The following is a 23086-nucleotide window of genomic DNA, read 5'->3' as shown; positions in this document are numbered from 1 at the left end:
GGCTATGGGGTCTATGGGGGTCTATGGGGTCTATGGGGTTTATGGGGTCTATAGGGCTCAATTGGCCCCATGGATCTCTATGTGTCTCTATGGTCTCTATGTGTCTCTATGGTCTCTATGGTCACTATGGGTCGCTATGGGTCTCTATGGGTCGCTATGGGTGTCTATGGGTCGCTATGGGTCACACCTGCAGCCGCAGCAGGTAATCCACGGTGCAGATAATGATGTTTATGGTTGTCGTGTTCCCCGTCTGCGTCCGCAGGTAGTTCTGGAAGTCTGAGGGGGACAAGGGTCAGTCCTGCCCCACAGCCCCCCCCATAACCCAGCCCCATAACCCTGACCCATAACCCAGCCCCATAGCCCCATAACCCTGACCCATAACCCAGCCCATAACCCTGACCCATAACCCAGCCCATAACCCAGCCCCATAACCCAGCCCCATAGCCCCATAACGCAGCCCCATAGCCCCATAACCCTGACCCATAACCCAGCCCCATAGCCCCATAAACCAGCACATAACCCAGCCCCATAACCCCATAGCCCAGCCCCATAGCCCAGCCCCATAGCCCCATAACCCCATAGCCCCATATCCCAGCCCCATAACCCCATAGCCCCATAGCCCCATAGATCCCATAGCCCCATAGCCCCATAGCCCCATAGCCCCATAGCCCCATAACCCAGCCCCATAGCCCCCATAGCCCCATAGCCCCCATAGCCCCATAGCCCCCATAGCCCCATAGACCCCATAGCCCCACAGACCCCATAGCCCCATAGCCCCATAGCTCAGCCCCATAGACCCCATAGCCCCATAGCCCCATAGCCCCATAACCCCATAGCCCCCATAGCCCCATAGCCCCATAACCCCATAACCCCATAACCCCATATCCCCATAGCCCCATAGCCCCCATAGCCCCATAGCCCCATAGCCCCATAGCCCCATAGCCCCCATAGCTCAGCCCCATAGACCCCATAGCCCCATAGCCCCATAGCCCCCATAGCCCCATAGACCCCATAGACCCCATAGCCCCATAGCCCCATAGCCCCATAGCCCCCATAGCCCCATAGCCCCACAGACCCCATAGCCCCATAACCCAGCCCCATAGCTGCCCCATAGCTGCCCCATGACCCCATGACCCCATGACCCCATGACCCCATGACCCCCTATCTCCATTCTCACCATTGTTGTGTCCCTCACACAGCAGCTGCAGGAGCCGGAACAGGTCCTGGGTGAACTCATCATCCGCCATCACCTTCTCCCCTAGGGTCACGTGACGGGTCACGTGATGGGTCATGTGATGGGGTCACATGATGGGGCAAATGGGAACACCATAGGGTGACAATGGGAACACCATAGGTGACAATGGGGACACTATAGGGTGACAATGGGGACACCATAAGGTGACAATGGGGACACCATAGGGTGACAATGGGGACACCATAAGGTGACAATGGGGACACCATAGGTGACAATGGGGACCCTATAGGGTGACAATGGGGACACCATAGGGTGACAATGGGGACACCATAGGTGACAATGGGGATACCATAGGTGACAATGGGGACCCTATAGGGTGACAATGGGGACACCATAGGTGACAATGGGGACCCTATGGGGTGCAGGCTGTTAGCATGGGGGGAGGCAGCAGGACCAGGGGGGCACAGGCAGGACCAGGCGATGTTGTGGGGCGCCCCTATAGAGCCCATTGACCCTATACACCCTCTATGCCATCCCATAGACACTGCAATGGACCCCTATAGACCCCATAGACCCTATGGTAATACCCCCTAGCCCTATGGCCCCAATACCCCCCCTATAGCTCCCATAACCCCTATAGCCCCTATAGCCCTCTCTAGCTCCCATAGCCCCTATAGCTCCCATAGCCCCTATAGCTCCTATAATCCCCTATAGCTCCTATAACCCGTTATAGCTCTCATAGCCCCCATAGCCCCTATAGCCCCCATAACCCCTATAGTCTCCATAGCCTCTATAGTCTTGAAAGCCCCTATAGCCCCCACAGATCATATAGACCCTATAGCTCTCATAGCCCCTATAGCCCCTATAGCCCCTACAACCCCCTATAGCTCTCATAGCCCCTATAGCCCCCATAGCCCCTATAGCCCTCTATAGCTCACATAGCCCCTATAGCCCACATAACCCCCATAGCCCCTATAGGCCCCATAGCCCCTATAGCCCTTATAGGCCCAGTGATGTATTTACCATTGTCTCTGCTGACTGCACCAGGAGCCAGGGGGAGAGAAGGGAGAGAGGTGAGCGGGGGGGCAATGGGGTTGGGGTCAATGGGGTTGGGGTCAATGGGGTTGGGGTCAATGGGGTTGGGGTCAATGGGGTTGGGGATCAATAGGGTTGGGGTCAATGGGGTTGGGGATCAATGGGGTTGGGGGGGATCAATGGGGTTGGGGGGTCAATGGGGTTGGGGATCAATAGGGTTGGGGGGGATCAATGGGGTTGGGGGGGATCAATGGGGTTGGGGGGTCAATGGGGTTGGGGGGATCAATAAGGTGGGCGATCAATGGGATTGGGGGGTCAATAGGGTTGGGGGTTAATGGGGTTTTGGGTTGTATGGGGTTGGGGGGTCAATGGGGTTGGAGGGTCAATGGGGTTGGGGATCAATAGGGTTGGGGGGATCAATGGGGTTGGGGGGATCAATGGGGTTGGGGGATCAATAGGGTTGGGGGGTCAATGGGGTTGGGGATCAATAGGGTTGGGGGGGATCAATGGGGTTGGGGGTCAGTCACAGCCTGGAGGGGGGCAGGGGGGAGCAGCGCAGCGATGGGGTGTGCTGTGGGTGCCATTGGGTCCCATTGGGTGCCATTGGGTGCTGTGTGTGCTGTGTGTGCCATTGGGGTCCTGTGGGTGCTGTGGGTCCCATTGGGGTCCCATTGAGGTCCCATTGGTCCCATTGAGCTCCCATTGGGTGCTGTGTGTTCTATGGGTGCCACTCACTGGTGCCGTCCTCTGCCACCATCCCCAGCCCCATAGCCTTGTTCTGCCGCTCGAAGGCATTGAGGTCCAGGACACTGTGGGGTGGGAGCAACGATCCCATTGGAGCATCCCAGTTCCCATTGGATCCCATTCCCATAGGATCCCATTCCCATTGTTCCATCCCCATTCCCATAGGATCCATTCCCATAGGATCCCATTCCCACTGATCCCATTCCCATCGGATCCCCATTCCCATAGGATCCCATTCCCATCGGATCCCCATTCCCATAGGATCCATTCCCATAGGATCCCATTCCCATAGGATCCCAGTTCCCATTGGATCCCATTCCCATAGGATCCCATTCCCATAGGATCCCCATTCCCATAGGATCCATTCCCACTGTTCCCATTCCCATAGGTTCCCACCTGCAGGTTTGCATCAGGGCCTGGAGGCTCTGGAAGAATCCAACCTCGCGCTTCTCCTTCAGGTAATCCAGCATTTTCTGGGGACATACATGGAACATACGTGTGTCATACGTGTAACATACATGTAACTTGCATGTGTCATACATGTAACATGTGTGTGTCATACATGTAACATGCGTGTAACATACATGTGTCGTACATGCAGCATACGTGTGTCATACATGTAACATACACGGGACATGCATAGGACACACGTGGACACACATGAACATGTATGACCCCCCCATGACCTCCTGACCCCCTGACCCCATGACCCCACCCGGTACCTGCTGCACTTCCGCGTTGCCTCCGTTCAGGATGGAAATCCCCAACTTGAGTGTGGAGGAGACCATAGAGCCTCGTTCACCTGCAGACATCCCATAATAACCTATAGCCCGTATCCTGCATCCCATAATAACCTACAGACCATAGAGCCTCGTTCACCTGCGGAGGCATCCCATAATAACCTGCATCCCATAATGATCTACATCCCATAATAACCTACAGCCCATAATGATCTACAGCCCATAATGATCTACAGCCCATAATAACCTACAGCCCATAATAATATCCCATATCCCACATCCCATCTATCCCATACATCCCATATCCCATACCCCTTATACCCCCTATACCCCCTATATCCCATCTATCCCATCTATCCCATACCCCCTATATCCCATATATCCCATATATCCCATATCCCATATCCCATATCCCCTATATCCCCTATACCCCCCATACATCCCCTATCCCCTATACCCCCCATACATCCCCTATCCCCTATACCCCCCATACATCCCCTATCCCCTATACACCCCATACATCCCATATCTCCCATACATCCCCTATCCCCTATATCCCCCATACATCCCCTATACCCTTGCACGCGCTCAGCATCTGCAGAACCATCTCAGCTGCTCCTCTCTCGTGCAGCCTCCCCTGCTGGTACCGAAGCTTCTGCTTCTCCAGCTCCTTCTCCTATGGGAACACCGCCATCCTATGGGATCCTATAGCATCCTATAGCATCCTATGGGGTCCTATGGGGTCCTATGGGGTCCTATAGCATCCTATGGGGTCCTATAGCATCCTATGGGATCCTATGGGACCCTATAGCATCCTATAGCATCCTATGGGCTCCTATGGGGTCCTATAGCATCCTATGGGAACACCGCCATCCTATGGGATCCTATAGCATCCTATGGGCTCCTATAGCATCCTATGGGCTCCTATAGTGTCCTATGGGCTCCTATAGCATCCTATGGGCTCCTATGGGGTCCTATAGCATCCTATGGGATCCTATAGCATCCTATGGGATCCTATAGCATCCTATGGTCTCCTATAGCATCCTATGGGGTCCTATAGCATCCTATGGTCTCCTATAGCATCCTATGGGGTCCTATAGCATCCTATGGGGTCCTATGGGGTCCTATAGGATCCTATGGGGTCCTATAGCATCCTATGGGGTCCTATGGGATCCTATGGGATCCTATGTGGTCTATATGGGATCCTATGGGACCCAGTTGGATCTATATGGGACCCTATGGGATCTTGTGGAGTCTATATGGGAACCTATGGGGTCTATATGGGATCCTATGGGATTGCGTCCCCATATGGGCTCATAGGGTACATATGGACTCACTGTGTCCATTAAGGTCCATATGGGCTCATTGTGTCCCCATAGGCTCCACCCAGACCCATATGACCCCTATGGACCCATAGGATCTATGGGGCTCCCCCTGCACCCACCTCAAAGGAATCCTCAGCCTCTTCCTCCTCCTGCTCCTCCTCCTCTTCCTCTTCCTCCTCCTCAATGTGGCAGCTCTGGGGGGGGGGGGAGGCCTCAGTCCCCCCATAGGATCTATGGGTCCATCTATGGGCCCATAGGGTCTATGGGGCAGGACCCACCTTGGCCATGATACCAGCATAGGCCATGTACAAGTGGTCGCTCTCCAGCTTGCTGTGGGGTGGGGGGGGGGGGGTCAGGGTCAAAGGGGTCAAATGCCCCTCCCCCATTCCCATTGGATCCCATTCCCATTGGCTCCATCCCCATTGGTCCATCCCCATTGGTCCATCCCCATTGGTCCATCCCCATTGGTCCATCCCCCCTGTATCCCTGCTCCCATTGGTCCATCCCCATCTCCTCTATCCCCATTGGTCCATCCCCACTGGATCCCCTGTTCCCATTGGCTCCATCCCCATCTCCTCCATCCCCATTGGTCCATCCCCCTGCATCCCGCGCTCCCATTGGTCCATCCCCCTGCATCCCGCGCTCCCATTGGTCCATCCCCCCTGTATCCCTGCTCCCATTGGTCCATCCCCATTGGTCCATCCCCATTGGTCCATCCCCCCTGCATCCCCCGCTCCCATTGGTCCATCCCCCTGTATCCCTGCTCCCATTGGTCCATCCCCCTGTATCCCTGCTCCCATTGGTCCATCCCCCTGTATCCCTGCTCCCATTGGTCCATCCCCCTGCATCCCTTGCTCCCATTGGTCCATCCCCCTGCATCCCTTGCTCCCATTGGTCCATCCCGCTGCATCCCTTGCTCCCATTGGTCGATCCCCCTGCATCCCCTGCTCCCATTGGTCCATTCCCATCTCCTCCATCCCCATTGGTCCATCCCCACTGAATCTCTACCCCCATTGGTCCATCCCCCCTGCATCCCGCGCTCCCATTGGTCCATCCCCCCTGTATCCCTGCTCCCATTGGTCCATCCCCCCTGTATCCCTGCTCCCATTGGTCCATCCCCCCTGTATCCCTGCTCCCATTGGTCCATCCCCCTGTATCCCTGCTCCCATTGGTCCATCCCCCCTGTATCCCTGCTCCCATTGGTCCATCCCCCTGCATCCCGCGCTCCCATTGGTCCATCCCCTCTGTATCCCTGCTCCCATTGGTCCATCCCCTCTGTATCCCTGCTCCCATTGGTCCATCCCCCCTGTATCCCCTGCTCCCATTGGTCCATCCCCCTGCATCCCCTGCTCCCATTGGTCCATCCCCCCTGTATCCCTGCTCCCATTGGTCCATCCCCATCTCCTCCATCCCCATTGGTCCATCCCCATTGGTCCATCCCCATCTCCTCCATCCCCATTGGTCCATCCCCCTGTATCCCTGCTCCCATTGGTCCATCCCCTCTGTATCCCTGCTCCCATTGGTCCATCCCCCTGTATCCCCTGCTCCCATTGGTCCATCCCCCTGCATCCCGCGCTCCCATTGGTCCATCCCCATTAGCTCCATCCCCATTGGTCCATCCCCCTGCATCCTGCGCTCCCATTGGTCCATCCCCCCTGTATCTCTGCTCCCATTGGTCCATCCCCCTGCATCCCGCGCTCCCATTGGTCCATCCCCATCTCCTCCATCCCCATTGGTCCATCCCCCTGCATCCCTTGCTCCCATTGGTCCATCCCCATCTCCTCCATCCCCATTGGTCCATCCCCACTGTACCCCTGCTCCCATTGGTCCATCCCCTGTATCCCTTGCTCCCATTGGTCGATCCCCCTGCATCCCCTGCTCCCATTGGTCGATCCCCCTGCATCCCTTGCTCCCATTGGTCCATCCCCCTGCATCCCTGCTCCCATTGGTCCATCCCCCTGCATCCCCTGCTCCCATTGGTCCATCCCCATCTCCTCCATCCCCATTGGTCCATCCCCCTGCATCCCGCGCTCCCATTGGTCCATCCCCACCTGCCCTCGGTCAGGGCCGTGCGGCTGAAGTGCAGGATCAGCTGATGAAGTGGATCCGGTTTCTTCTCCTCCTCTTCCTCCTCCTCCTCCTCCTCCTGCCCCGAGGCCTGACCCATAGGGGGGGTCAGGGGGCGGGGCCAGAGCAGACCACGCCCCCCTCAGGCCACGCCCCCTGCACAGACCACACCCCCATAGACCACGCCCCCAACCAGACCACGCCCCATAGACCACACCCCCATGCCACGCCCCCCACCAGGCCACGCCCCCATCAGACCACACTACCCACAGACCAAGCCCCATAGACCACGCCCCCATGTCACGCCCCCTAAGGCCACGCCCCATATCAGGCCACGCCCCCCCCTCAGGCCACGCCCCCTGTCCAGGCCACGCCCCCCATCAGACCACACTACCCACAGACCAAGCCCCATATAAGACCAAGCCCCATCAGGCCACGCCCCCCTCCCTCAGGCCCCGCCCCCTCAGGCCACGCCCCCCGGCTCTGATTGGCCAGCGCTCACCGCCAGGTCATCAATCATTCGGTCCTCAAAGGGATGCTCCTGGGGCTGCAGCCACTGCAGCCTATAGGCTTCCAGGAACAGGTTACAGGCGCGGTGCCTGCCGGACCAGTACAGACCAGTACATACCAGTACATACCAGTTCAAACCAGTTCACACCAGTTCACACCAGTACACACCAGTTCACACCAGTTCACACCAGTTCAGACCAGTTCACACCAGTACACACCAGTTCACACCAGTTCACACCAGTTCAGACCAGTTCACACCAGTTCACACCAGTTCACACCAGTTCATCCCAGTTCATACCAGTTCACACCAGTTCACACCAGTTCACACCAGTTCACACCAGTTCAGACCAGTTCATACCAGTTCACACCAGTTCACACCAGTTCACACCAGTTCACACCAGTACAGACCAGTTCATACCAGTTCACACCAGTTCAAACCAGTTCACACCAGTTCATCCCAGTTCATACCAGTTCACACCAGTTCACACCAGTTCACACCAGTTCACACCAGTTCAGACCAGTTCATACCAGTTCACACCAGTTCACACCAGTTCACACCAGTTCACACCAGTACATACCAGTACATACCAGTTCATCCCAGTTCACACCAGTTCATACCAGTTCATACCAGTTCACACCAGTTCATCCCAGTTCACACCAGTTCACACCAGTTCATACCAGTTCACACCAGTTCATACCAGTTCATACCAGTCCCTCCCAGTGCCTCCCATTGCCTCCCAGTTGCCTCCCAGTGCCTCCCAGTTGCCTCCCAGTGCCTCCCAGTGCCTCCCATTGCCTCCCAGTTGGCTCCCAGTGCCTCCCAGTTGGCTCCCAGTGCCTCCCAGTGCCTCCCAGTTGGCTCCCAGTTGCTCCCAGTGCCTCCCAGTGCCTCCCAGTTGCTCCCAGTTGCTCCCAGTGCCTCCCAGTCCCACCTGGGCAGGTTATAGAGCGGGGCCATGCGGAAGCAGGCGACCACAGCTCTGCGGCGCTGCTTGGACAGCAGCTTGTGCCACACGGCACGTTTGGACTTGTAGGAGTGCTCAGTCTGCAGGAGAACATGGGAATGACATGGGAATGACATGGGAATGACATGGGAATGACATGGGAATGACATGGGAATGACATGGGAATGACATGGGAATTACATGGGAATGACATGGGAATGACATGGGAATTACATGGGGATTACATGGGATAACATGGGAATGACATGGGAATGACATGGGAATTACATGGGAATGACATGGGAATGACATGGGAATGACATGGGGATAACATGGGAATGACATGGGAATGACATGGGATAACATGGGAATGACATGGGAATGACATGGGAATGACATGGGAATGACATGGGGATGACATGGGAATGACATGGGAATGACATGGGAATGACATGGGGATAACATGGGAATGACATGGGGATAACATGGGATAACATGGGAATGACATGGGGATAACATGGGGATAACATGGGATAACATGGGAATGACATGGGAATTACATGGGATAACATGGGAATGACATGGGAATGACATGGGAATGACATGGGAATGACATGGGAATTACATGGGATAACATGGGAATGACATGGGAATGACATGGGAATGACATGGGATAACATGGGAATGACATGGGAATGACATGGGAATGACATGGGAATTACATGGGATAACATGGGAATTACATGGGAATTACATGGGATAACATGGGAATTACATGGGATAACATGGGAATTACATGGGAATTACATGGGAATTACATGGGGATACCCAATGGGCACCCAATGCCCCCCAATGGGGACCCCCATCACTCAAAGGGCCCCAATGGGCACGCAATGGGGATCCCAATGACCCAATGTCCCCCAATAGGAACCCAATGGGCCCCCATTACCCCCATTACCCCATTACCCCCATTACCCCATTACCCCATTACCCCATTACCCCCTTACCCCATTACCCCCATTACCCCCATTACCCCATTACCCCATTACCCCATTACCCCCATTACCCCATTACCCCCATTACCCCATTACCCCCATTACCCCCATTACCCCATGACCCCATGACCCCATTACCTGCTCCAGGTGGTACAGAACTGCTGCCACCTCCTGCACCCTGCGCACGACACGTTCAGGGCTCTGAGCGTCTGCGGCTCGACCGGCAAGAGAGCGGAACAGCATCATCTGCCAGCGGAGGGAGGCGCTGTTCTGTCCCTGGGATCAATGGGGATCAATGGGGATCAATGGGGATCAATGGGGATCAATGGGGATCAATGGGGAACAGCATCATCTGCCAGCGGAGGGAGGCGCTGTTCTGTCCCTGGGATCAATGGGGATCAATGGGGATCAATGGGAGTCAATGGGGATCAATGGGGAACAGCATCATCTGCCAGCGGAGGGAGGCGCTGTTCTGTCCCTGGGATCAATGGGGATCAATGGGGATCAATGGGGAACAGCATCATCTGCCAGCGGAGGGAGGCGCTGTTCTGACCCTGGGATCAATGGGAGTCAATGGGAGTCAATGGGGAACAGCATCATCTGCCAGCGGAGGGAGGCGCTGTTCTGACCCTGGGATCAATGGGGATCAATGGGGATCAATGGGGATCAATGGGAGTCAATGGGGATCAATGGGGAACAGCATCATCTGCCAGCGGAGGGAGGCGCTGTTCTGACCCTGGGATCAATGGGGATCAATGGGGATCAATGGGGATCAATGGGAGTCAATGGGGATCAATGGGGATCAATGGGGATCAATGGGGATCAATGGGGAACAGCATCATCTGCCAGCGGAGGGAGGCGCTGTTCTGTCCCTGGGATCAATGGGGATCAATGGGGATCAATGGGGATCAATGGGGATCAATGGGGATCAATGGGGATCAATGGGGATCAATGGGGAACAGCATCATCTGCCAGCGGAGGGAGGCGCTGTTCTGACCCTGGGATCAATGGGGATCAATGGGGATCAATGGGGATCAATGGGAGTCAATGGGAGTCAATGGGGATCAATGGGGATCAATGGGGATCAATGGGGAACAGCATCATCTGCCAGCGGAGGGAGGCGCTGTTCTGTCCCTGGGATCAATGGGGATCAATGGGGATCAATGGGGATCAATGGGGATCAATGGGGAACAGCATCATCTGCCAGCGGAGGGAGGCGCTGTTCTGACCCTGGGATCAATGGGGATCAATGGGAGTCAATGGGGATCAATGGGGATCAATGGGGATCAATGGGGATCAATGGGGATCAATGGGGATCAATGGGGATCAATGGGGAACAGCATCATCTGCCAGCGGAGGGAGGCGCTGTTCTGTCCCTGGGATCAATGGGGATCAATGGGGATCAATGGGGATCAATGGGGATCAATGGGGAACAGCATCATCTGCCAGCGGAGGGAGGCGCTGTTCTGTCCCTGGGATCAATGGGGATCAATGGGGATCAATGGGGATCAATGGGGATCAATGGGGATCAATGGGAGTCAATGGGGATCAATGGGGATCAATGGGGATCAATGGGGATCAATGGGGAACAGCATCATCTGCCAGCGGAGGGAGGCGCTGTTCTGACCCTGGGATCAATGGGGATCAATGGGGATCAATGGGGATCAATGGGGAACAGCATCATCTGCCAGCGGAGGGAGGCGCTGTTCTGTCCCTGGGATCAATGGGGATCAATGGGGATCAATGGGGATCAATGGGAGTCAATGGGGATCAATGGGAGTCAATGGGGATCAATGGGGATCAATGGGGATCAATGGGGATCAATGGGGAACAGCATCATCTGCCAGCGGAGGGAGGCGCTGTTCTGACCCTGGGATCAATGGGGATCAATGGGGATCAATGGGGATCAATGGGGAACAGCATCATCTGCCAGCGGAGGGAGGCGCTGTTCTGTCCCTGGGATCAATGGGGATCAATGGGGATCAATGGGGATCAATGGGGAACAGCATCATCTGCCAGCGGAGGGAGGCGCTGTTCTGTCCCTGGGATCAATGGGGATCAATGGGAGTCAATGGGGATCAATGGGGATCAATGGGGAACAGCATCATCTGCCAGCGGAGGGAGGCGCTGTTCTGTCCCTGGGATCAATGGGGATCAATGGGGATCAATGGGGAACAGCATCATCTGCCAGCGGAGGGAGGCGCTGTTCTGACCCTGGGATCAATGGGGATCAATGGGGATCAATGGGGAACAGCATCATCTGCCAGCGGAGGGAGGCGCTGTTCTGTCCCTGGGATCAATGGGGATCAATGGGGATCAATGGGGATCAATGGGGAACAATGGGGAACAGCATCATCTGCCAGCGGAGGGAGGCGCTGTTCTGTCCCTGGGATCAATGGGGATCAATGGGGATCAATGGGGATCAATGGGGATCAATGGGAGTCAATGGGGATCAATGGGGATCAATGGGGAACAGCATCATCTGCCAGCGGAGGGAGGCGCTGTTCTGACCCTGGGATCAATGGGGATCAATGGGGATCAATGGGGATCAATGGGAGTCAATGGGGATCAATGGGGATCAATGGGGAACAGCATCATCTGCCAGCGGAGGGAGGCGCTGTTCTGACCCTGGGATCAATGGGGATCAATGGGGATCAATGGGGATCAATGGGGAACAGCATCATCTGCCAGCGGAGGGAGGCGCTGTTCTGTCCCTGGGATCAATGGGGATCAATGGGAGTCAATGGGGATCAATGGGGATCAATGGGGATCAATGGGGAACAGCATCATCTGCCAGCGGAGGGAGGCGCTGTTCTGTCCCTGGGATCAATGGGGATCAATGGGGATCAATGGGGATCAATGGGGATCAATGGGGAACAGCATCATCTGCCAGCGGAGGGAGGCGCTGTTCTGTCCCTGGGATCAATGGGGATCAATGGGGATCAATGGGGATCAATGGGGATCAATGGGGATCAATGGGGATCAATGGGAGTCAATGGGGATCAATGGGGAACAGCATCATCTGCCAGCGGAGGGAGGCGCTGTTCTGTCCCTGGGATCAATGGGGATCAATGGGGATCAATGGGGATCAATGGGGATCAATGGGGATCAATGGGGATCAATGGGGAACAGCATCATCTGCCAGCGGAGGGAGGCGCTGTTCTGACCCTGGGATCAATGGGGATCAATGGGGATCAATGGGGATCAATGGGGATCAATGGGAGTCAATGGGGATCAATGGGAGTCAATGGGGATCAATGGGGATCAATGGGAGTCAATGGGGATCAATGGGGATCAATGGGGATCAATGGGGATCAATGGGGATCAATGGGAGTCAATGGGGATCAATGGGATCAGTGGGGTCAATGGGGTCAATGGGGTCAATGGGGATCAATGGGAGTCAATGGGGATCAATGGGGATCAATGGGGATCAATGGGAGTCAATGGGGATCAATGGGGATCAATGGGGATCAATGGGGATCAATGGGGTCAATGGGGATCAATAGGATCAATGGGGTCAATGGGGTCAATGGGGTCACTGGGGTCAAGGGGTCACTCACCTTCCCCTGCAGGTGCAGGTTGTTGGTCAGGAACTCTCGAACTTCCTCATCTGTGTCCTTCTGTAGGGGGGGGAGGGGACAGAGCCCAGACCCACATCAGGATCCTGCCCCATAGCGGCCCCATTGACTGCCCCACATCACCCCCATCTGCCCCACATCTCCCCATAGCGCCCCCATCACCCCATAGCATCCCACATCTCCCCATAGCACCCACCATGGTGTAGCGCCACATAGCACCCCACATTGCCCCACATCTCCCCACAGCCCCCACAATGGCATAGCACCCCACACTGCCCCATAGAGCCCCATAGCGCCCCATAGCGCCCCATAGTGCCCCATAGAGCCCCACATCTCCCCATAGAGCCCCATAGAGCCCCATAGCACCCCATAGCACCCCATAGAGCCCCATAGCGCCCCATAGCTGCCCCATAGCTCCCCACACCTCCCCATAGCCCCCCCCCCCATCACCCACCATTGCATATCTGCCCTTGGCCAGAGCAATGAGCTCCTGGTCTGCAGGTGAGCAGAGATTGAGGCCAATGGGAAGCAGCTTCTTGAGTGTGGCCACAATGAGGGAGGTGTGAACTGAGTATCTGTCCCCGCGGCGAGGGGCCTGAGAGCGCTCTGGGGCTGAGCCACCCTGTGACCCATAGACACAGCATCAGTGGGGCTGACCCATAGACACAGCATCAGTGGGGCTGAGCCATAGACACAGCATCAGTGGGGCTTGGGAGCGCTCTGGGGCTGAGCCCCCCCCCTGTGACCCATAGATACAGCATCAGTGGGGCTGAGCCCCCCTGTGACCCATAGAGACATCAATGGGGCTGCCCCATAGACACAGCATCAGTGGGGCTGCCCCATAGACACAGCATCAGTGGGGCCTGAGAGCGCTCTGGGGCTGAGCCCCCCTGTGACCCATAGAGACATCAATGGGGCTGCCCCATAGACACAGCATCAGTGGGGCTGACCCATAGACACAGCATCAGTGGGGCTTGGGAGCGCTCTGGGGCTGAGCCCCCCTGAGACCCATAGAGACATCAATGGGGCTGCCCCATAGACACAGCATCAGTGGGGCTGACCCATAGACACAGCATCAGTGGGGCTGCCCCATAGACACAGCATCAGTGGGGCTTGGGAGCGCTCTGGGGCTGAGCCCCCCTGTGACCCATAGACACAGCATCAGTGGGGCTGAGCCCCCCTGCGACCCATAGACACAGCATCAGTGGGGCTGCCCCATAGACACAGCATCAGTGGGGCTTGGGAGCGCTCTGGGGCTGAGCCCCCCTGTGACCCATAGACACAGCATCAGTGGGGCTGCCCCATAGACACAGCATCAGTGGGGCCTGAGAGCGCTCTGGGGCTGAGCCCCCCTGGGACCCATAGATACATCAGTGGGGCTGACCCATAGACACAGCATCAGTGGGGCTGCCCCATAGACACAGCATCAGTGGGGCTTGGGAGCGCTCTGGGGCTGAGCCCCCCTGTGACCCATAGACACAGCATCAGTGGGGCTGAGCCCCCCTGCGACCCATAGACACAGCATCAGTGGGGCTGCCCCATAGACACAGCATCAGTGGGGCTTGGGAGCGCTCTGGGGCTGAGCCCCCCTGCGACCCATAGAGACATCAATGGGGCTGCCCCATAGACACAGCATCAGTGGGGCTTGGGAGCGCTCTGGGGCTGAGCCCCCCTGGGACCCATAGAGACATCAGTGGGGCTGCCCCATAGACACAGCATCAGTGGGGCTGACCCATAGATACAGCATCAGTGGGGCTGACCCATAGACACAGCATCAGTGGGGCCTGAGAGCGCTCTGGGGCTGAGCCCCCCTGAGACCCATAGAGACATCAATGGGGCTGCCCCATAGACACAGCATCAGTGGGGCTGAGACCCCCTGCGACCCATAGAGACACCATCAATGGGGCTGCCCCATAGAGCCCCCCTGTGACCCATAGACACAGCATCAGTGGGGCCTGGGAGCGCTCTGGGGCTGAGCCCCCCTGTGACCCATAGAGACATCAATGGGGCTGCCCCATACACACAGCATCAGTGGGGCCTGAGAGTGTTCTGGGGCTGAGCCCCCCTGGGACCCATAGAGACACCATCAGTGGGGCTGACCCATAGCAAGGTGATGGGGGCAGCAATGGGAGCCCCATAGCCCCACCTGTGACTCTATGGGGCAGGACCCCCTCATGGCCCCATAGGGGAGCACCCCATAGGGCTCTGTGGGTCCCCCCCCCCGCCCCATAGCACTGCTGACCTGAGCATCTCCGGACTGGGGCAGGACCCATAGACAGGACAGGAGAGAAGAGACAGGATTAGGGCATGGGGGGTTATGGGGCGAACGGGGGGGGGTTATGGGGGGCACTGGGGGGGTTATGGGGGTACTAGGACCATTAGGATGGATGGAGATGGATGGGTCGGGGTTGGTTATGGGGCAGGTTGGTTATGGGGCAGGTTGGTTATGGGGCAGGTTGGTTATGGGGCAGCCTGTGGGTCTCAGGGGCACATCTATGGGGCTGGGCCCCACCTTGGCCATCTTGCTCTTGCTATCGGCCGTCAGGAAGGACATGTTATTGATCTCATTCTGCACCACGAAGTTCTGCTCCTCACGCTTGAAGTTCTATGGGGCAGACACAGGGACCCCGAGGGGGATGTGGGGCTGAGCCCCATGTCCCTGCCCCACATCCCAGCCCCACATCCCTGCCCCACACATCTCTGCCCCACACATCCCTGCCCCACATCCCTGCCCCATATCCCTGCCCCACATCCCTGCCCCACATCCCTGCCCCACATCCCTGCCCCACATCTCTGCCCCACACATCCCTGCCCCACACATCCCTGCCCCACACATCCCTGCCCCACATCTCTGCCCCACACATCCCTGCCCCACACATCCCTGCCCCACACATCCCTGCCCCACATCCCTGCCCCATATCCCTGCCCCACACATCCCTGCCCCACACATCCCTGCCCCACATCTCTGCCCCACACATCCCTGCCCCACATCTCTGCCCCACACATCCCTGCCCCACATCTCTGCCCCACACATCCCTGCCCCACACATCCCTGCCCCACACATCCCTGCCCCACACATCCCTGCCCCACATCTCTGCCCCACACATCCCTGCCCCACATCCCTGCCCCATATCCCTGCCCCACATCTCTGCCCCACACATCCCTGCCCCACATCCCTGCCCCACATCTCTGCCCCATATCCCTGCCCCACATCTCTGCCCCACACATCCCTGCCCCATATCCCTGCCCCACACATCCCTGCCCCACATCTCTGCCCCACACATCCCTGCCCCACACATCCCTGCCCCACATCCCTGCCCCACACATCCCTGCCCCACATCTCTGCCCCACACATCCCTGCCCCACACATCCCTGCCCCACTTCCCTGCCCCATATCCCTGCCCCACACATCCCTGCCCCACACATCCCTGCCCCACATCCCTGCCCCACTTCCCTGCCCCATATCCCTGCCCCACACATCCCTGCCCCACATCCCTGTCCCATATCCCTGCCCCACACATCTCTGCCCCACACATCCCTGCCCCACATCTCTGCCCCACACATCCTGCCCCATAGCCCCTGGCCCCACTCACGTGGGACTTGGACCAATAGATGAAGACCTCTCCGACCATGCGGAACAGCTCCTCAGCATCCTCGTTGGGCTCCGTCAGCCACTGGGCCCTGCCATGGACACCGGAATCAATGGGGCCCATAGCAACCATCAATGGGGCCCATAGGAACCATCAATGGGTCCCCATCATCATTGGGTCCCCATGACCTCCATCATCACTGTGTCCCTATGAGCTCCATCACTGTGTCCCCATGAGCTCCATCATCACTGTGTCCCTATGAGCTCTATCACTGTGTCCCTATGAGCTCCATCACTGTGTCCCTATGAGCTCCATCAATGTGTCCCTATGAGCTCCATCACTGTGTCCCCATCATCACTGTGTCCCTATGAGCTCCATCATCACTAGGTCCCCATAGGCACCATCACTGTGTCCCCATAGGCTCCATCATCACTAGGTCCCCATAGGCTCCATCACTGTGTCCCTATGAGCTCCATCACTGTGTCCCTATGAGCTCCATCAATGTGTCCCTATGAGCTCCATCACTGTGTCCCCATCATCACTGTGTCCCTATGAGCTCCATCATCACTAGGTCCCCATAGGCACCATCACTGTGTCCCCATAGGCTCCATCATCACCAGGTCCCCATAGGCTCCATCACTGTGTCCCTATGAGCTCCATCATCACTAGGTCCCCACAGGCTCCATGACTGTGTCCCCATAGGCTCCATGACTGTGTCCCTATGGGCTCCATGACTGTGTCCCCATAGGCTCCATCACTGTGTCCCTATGAGCTCCATCACTGTGTCCCTATGAGCTCCATCACTGTGTCCCCATGAGCTCCATCACTGTGTCCCTATGAGCTCCATCACTGTGTCCCCATAGGCTCCATGACTGTGTCTCCATGTCCCTCACCGGCTGTTGTCCACGTAGCGGATGAGCAGCGGGTAGAGCGCGTAGAGGTCGCGGCAGAGGACGGAGAACTCGTCGCGGATGAGCAGCTCAGTCTCCTCCCCCTCCCCCCTGGCCTCCATCCGCAGCTGCTCCTCCTCCGCCACCACCTTCCCCGCGCGCTTCTTGAGCTTCTCCATGGTGGGGATGAAGTGGGAGCGAAGCAGCTGAGGCTTCGCCTTGCTCACGATGGGCTGGGCAAACACTGGGGGGCAATGGGATCAATGCAGGGTCAATGGGATCAATACATGGTCAATGGGATCAATACAGGGGCAATGGGATCAATGCAGGGTCAATGGGATCAATACAGGGTCAATGGGATCAATACATGGGCAATGGGATCAATACAGGGGCAATGGGATCAATACATGGTCAATGGGATCAATACATGGTCAATGGGATCAATGCAGGGTCAATGGGATCAATACATGGGCAATGGGATCAATACAGGGGCAATGGGATCAATACATGGTCAATGGGATCAATACATGGTCAATGGGATCAATACATGGTCAATGGGATCAATACAGGGTCAATGGGATCAATACAGGGTCAATGGGATCAGCACATGGTCAATGGGATCAATACAGGGTCAATGGGATCAATACAGGGTCAATGGGATGAGCACATTATCTCCATCACCCCCATTGTCTCCATCACCCCAACCCCATTGTCTCCATCACCCCCATTGTCTCCATCACCCCAACCCCATTGTCTCCATCACCCCCATTGTCTCCATCACCCCAACCCCATTGTCTCCATCACCCCATTGTCTCCATCACCCCATTGTCTCCATCGCCCCATTGCCTCCATCACCCCCATTGCCTCCATCACCCCCATTGCCTCCATCACCCCCATTGTCTCCATCACCCCATTGTCTCCATCACCCCATTGTCTCCATCCCCCCCATTGTCTCCATCACCCCATTGTCTCCATCACCCCCATTGCCTCCATCACCCCATTGTCTCCATCACCCCACCCCCATTGTCTCCATCATCCCCATTGTCTCCATCACCCCCATTGCCTCCATCACCCCATTGTCTCCATCACCCCCATTGTCTCCATCACCCCCATTGTCTCCATCACCCCATTGTCTCCATCACCCCCATTGTCTCCATCACCCCCATTGTCTCCATCACCCCATTGTCTCCATCACCCCCCTTGTCTCCATCACCCCCATTGCCTCCATCACCCCATTGTCTCCATCACCCCCATTGTCTCCATCACCCCATTGCCTCCATCACCCCATTGTCTCCATCACCCCATTGTCTCCATCACCCCCATTGCCTCCATCACCCCCATTGTCTCCATCACCCCATTGCCTCCATCACCCCCATTGTCTCCATCACCCCATTGTCTCCATCACCCCCATTGTCTCCATCACCCCATTGTCTCCATCACCCCCATTGTCTCCATCACCCCATTGTCTCCCTCACCCCATTGTCTCCATCACCCCATTGTCTCCATCACCCCCATTGTCTCCATCACCCCATTGTCTCCCTCACCCCATTGTCTCCATCACCCCATTGTCTCCATCACCCCCATTGTCTCCATCACCCCCATTGTCTCCATCACCCCCCCTCACCCGCCAGCCTCTTCATCCACGCGGCCTCATCGATGCCCAGGTTGTTGACCACGATGCGCAGGATGTTCCCCAGGAGGGTGTTGAGGTGAGCGCCGGTGACCGCGGTGGCGCAAGGACCCTCGGGCCTGGCCTCGGGGCCGCGCTCCCACCAGCGCGGCAGGTAACTGCACAGCATGGGCAGGGTCACCTCGATCACGTGAGGCATCTCCGTGTACCGAGCGCCGGATTCCGCCAGGGCTCCGATGTCACCCATCAGGTGATCCAGGGACGGGAGGTCAGGGCACAGGTCCTGGACGCGGCTTGGGAGGCCCAGAACTGGGGGGACAGGGTTAGGGGGGAGCCAATGGGGATGGGGGACACAATGGGGCAGCCAATGGGGATGGGCAATGGGGACCCAATGGGGATGGGGGACACAAGGGGGAAGGGCAATGGGGAAGGGGGCACCCAATGGGGAAGGGCAATGGGGGACCCAATGGAAGGGATACAGTTATGGGGGGACCCAATGGGGAAGGGCAATGGGGAAGGGGGCACCCAATGGGGCACCCAATGGGGGCATCCAATGGTGGCACCCAAGGGTGACTGTGGCACCCAATGGTGACTGTGGCACCCAATGGTGACGGTGCCGCGCGGCTCCGGCGCTCACCCGCGCGCTCGCGGGCAGACTTGGTGCTATAGACGGAACATGGGTTGAGGTGGTTGAGATGTGGCTCCAGGAAGGCCACAGGCATCGCGGCCGCCAAGCGGGCGAGACACTCCCCGAGCGCCGGGCGCTGCCTGCGGGACATGGAGACACATAGAGACCATAGAGACACATAGAGACACATAGAGACACATAGAGACACATAGAGACCATAGAGACACATAGAGACACATAGAGACCATAGAGACACATAAAGACACATAGAGACACATAAAGACACATAGAGACACATAGAGACACATAGAGACCATAGAGACACACAGAGACACATAGAGACACATAGAGACACATAGAGACCATAGAGACACATAAAGACACATAGAGACACATAAAGACACATAGAGACACATAGAGACACATAGAGACACATAGAGACCATAGAGACACATAGAGACACATAGACACATAGAGACACATAGAGACCATAGAGACACATAGAGACACATAGAGACACATAGAGACCATAGAGACACATAGAGACACATAGACACATAGAGACACATAGAGACCATAGAGACACATAGAGACACATAGAGACACATAGAGACACATAGAGACCATAGAGACCATAGAGACCATAGAGACACATAGAGACCCTTGAGACCCATAGAGACCCATAGAACCCATAGCACTCACAGCGACCCATAGAGACCCATAGAGACCCATAGAGACCCACAGCAACCCATAGAGACCCATAGAGGCCCATAGCACCCATAGGGCTGCAGTTACCTCTCCACATAGGGGTTCTTGGTGGTACCCAGGGAGTAGATGCTGCTGAGGATGCGGTAACAGGAGACCTGGACATCATCCACTGTGGGGCAGGGGACAGGGCACATCAGGGGACAGGAACTGCCCCTCTGGGCCCCATAGTGTCCCCATACCCCATACATCCTATAGACCCCATATATCCCATATACACCCCATATATACCCCATATACCCCATATATACCACATATATTCCCCATATGTACCCCATATACCCCATATCCATCCCATGTACCCCATATATACTCCATACACACCTCATATCCATCCCATATACACCCCATATACACCACATATCCACCCCATACCCCCCATAACCCATACCCCCCCATACCCCATACCCCATATACCCCATAGACACCCCATATACCCCCTGTGCCCCACAGCAGCTCACAGATGACATCATCCCCGCATCGGAGCTGTCCCAGGTGCTGGAACAAGGAGCTGAGCACGGGCCCATACCCCCCATACCCACCCCATACACACCCCATATCCCCCCATATACACCCCATATACACCCCATAGACACCCCATATACCCCATATACACCCCATATACCCCATACCCCATACCCACACCCCACACAGGCTCACATATAACATCGTCCCCGCATCGGAGCTGTCCCAGGTGCTGGAACAAGGAGCTCAGCACAGGCAGTAGAGCAGCTCCAGTGTAACTCAGGTTCTGAGCCACCCCCTTGACCTGGCGCTTGCCCCCAGACACCTTCCCCAGCCTCAGGTTCTCCACCAGCTTCTCCATGTCCTCAGCTGCCCCCTCGAAGAAGGAGCGCAGACCAGCCTTGACTATCTCTGGGCCTGACTTCATCACTGTCCTATATGGGGATCAATGGGAGTCAATGGGGATCAATGGGGATCAATGGGGATCAATGGGGATCAATGGGGATCAATGGGGATCAATGGGGATCAATGGGATCAATAGACATCAATGGGGATCAATGGGGGTCAATGGGGATCAATGGGAGTCAATGGGGATCAATGGGGAAGGAGCGCAGACCGGCCTTGACTATCTCTGGGCCTGACTTCATCACTGTCCTAATGGGGATCAATGGGGATCAATGGGATCAATGGGGATCAATGGGGATCAATGGGGATCAATGGGGATCAATGGGATCAATGGGGATCAATGGGATCAATGGGATCAATGGGGATCAATGGGGATCAATGGGAGTCAATGGGGATCAATGGGGATCAATGGGGATCAATGGGGATCAATGGGATCAATGGGGATGGACATGGGGAAGGAGCGCAGACCGGCCTTGACTATCTCTGGGCCTGACTTCATCACCGTCCTAATGGGGATCAATGGGGATCAATGGGGATCAATGGGGATCAATGGGGATGGACATGGGGAAGGAGCGCAGACCGGCCTTGACTATCTCTGGGCCTGACTTCATCACCGTCCTAATGGGGATCAATGGGGATCAATGGGGATCAATGGGGATCAATGGGGATGGACATGGGGAAGGAGCGCAGACCGGCCTTGACTATCTCTGGGCCAGACTTCATCACTGTCCTAATGGGGATCAATGGGGATCAATGGGGATCAATGGGAGTCAATGGGGATCAATGGGGATCAATGGGGATCAATGGGGATCAATGGGGATCAATGGGGATCAATGGGGATCAATGGGGATCAATGGGGATCAATGGGGATCAATGGGGATCAATGGGAGTCAATGGGGATGGACATGGGGAAGGAGCGCAGACCGGCCTTGACTATCTCAGGGCCTGACTTCATCACGGTCCTGTGTATGGGAGTCAATGGGGATCAATGGGGGTCAATGGGGATCAATGGGAGTCAATGGGGATCAATGGAGATCAATGGGGATCAATGGGAGTCAATGGGGGTCAACGGAGATCAATAAACATCAATGGACATCAACAGACATCAATGGGGATCAATGGGGATCAATGGGAGTCAATGGGGATGGACATGGGGAAGGAGCGCAGACCGGCCTTGACTATCTCTGGGCCTGACTTCATCACTGTCCTAATGGGGATCAATGGGAGTCAATGGGGATCAATGGGGATCAATGGGGATCAATGGGGATCAATGGGGATCAATGGGGATCAATGGGGGTCAATGGGAGTCAATGGGAGTCAATGGGGATGGACATGGGGAAGGAGCGCAGACCGGCCTTGACTATCTCGGGGCCTGACTTCATCACTGTCCTGTGTATGGGAGTCAATGGGGATCAATGGGGATCAATGGGGATCAATGGGGATCAATGGGATCAATGAGGATCAATGGGGATCAATGGGAGTCAATGGGGATGGACATGGGGAAGGAGCGCAGACCGGCCTTGACTATCTCTGGGCCTGACTTCATCACCGTCCTAATGGGGATCAATGGGGATCAATGG

The 23086-nt window shown here is 56.5% G+C and overlaps 1 protein-coding gene across 1 annotated transcript in view; it reads right to left on the bottom strand.

The window, feature by feature from the left end:
• The window catches only part of LOC115945910 (ryanodine receptor 1), a 111665-nt gene that overhangs the window by 13604 nt on the left and 74975 nt on the right, over positions 1 to 23086 (bottom strand). The window contains exons 59-80 of the mRNA XM_034072124.1: positions 21297 to 21535; positions 20667 to 20748; positions 19881 to 20011; positions 19238 to 19552; positions 17617 to 17857; positions 16727 to 16814; positions 15646 to 15738; positions 13588 to 13755; positions 13116 to 13175; positions 9694 to 9831; positions 8549 to 8661; positions 7609 to 7705; positions 7091 to 7197; positions 5318 to 5369; positions 5159 to 5233; positions 4291 to 4390; positions 3697 to 3776; positions 3371 to 3447; positions 2966 to 3039; positions 2219 to 2233; positions 1178 to 1258; positions 188 to 276 (exon numbers count right to left, since the gene is read on the bottom strand). Of these exons, the coding sequence (XP_033928015.1) occupies positions 188 to 276; positions 1178 to 1258; positions 2219 to 2233; positions 2966 to 3039; positions 3371 to 3447; positions 3697 to 3776; positions 4291 to 4390; positions 5159 to 5233; positions 5318 to 5369; positions 7091 to 7197; positions 7609 to 7705; positions 8549 to 8661; positions 9694 to 9831; positions 13116 to 13175; positions 13588 to 13755; positions 15646 to 15738; positions 16727 to 16814; positions 17617 to 17857; positions 19238 to 19552; positions 19881 to 20011; positions 20667 to 20748; positions 21297 to 21535 (2515 nt within the window). The remainder of the gene's footprint in view (positions 1 to 187; positions 277 to 1177; positions 1259 to 2218; positions 2234 to 2965; positions 3040 to 3370; positions 3448 to 3696; positions 3777 to 4290; positions 4391 to 5158; positions 5234 to 5317; positions 5370 to 7090; positions 7198 to 7608; positions 7706 to 8548; positions 8662 to 9693; positions 9832 to 13115; positions 13176 to 13587; positions 13756 to 15645; positions 15739 to 16726; positions 16815 to 17616; positions 17858 to 19237; positions 19553 to 19880; positions 20012 to 20666; positions 20749 to 21296; positions 21536 to 23086) is intronic.

Source organism: Melopsittacus undulatus, chromosome 24, assembly GCF_012275295.1.
Source record: "Melopsittacus undulatus isolate bMelUnd1 chromosome 24, bMelUnd1.mat.Z, whole genome shotgun sequence".
In the NCBI taxonomy this organism is placed as follows: domain Eukaryota; kingdom Metazoa; phylum Chordata; class Aves; order Psittaciformes; family Psittaculidae; genus Melopsittacus; species Melopsittacus undulatus.
The sequence above is the reverse complement of the archived record's forward strand: the minus strand, read 5'-3'. Positions and strand labels throughout refer to the sequence as shown.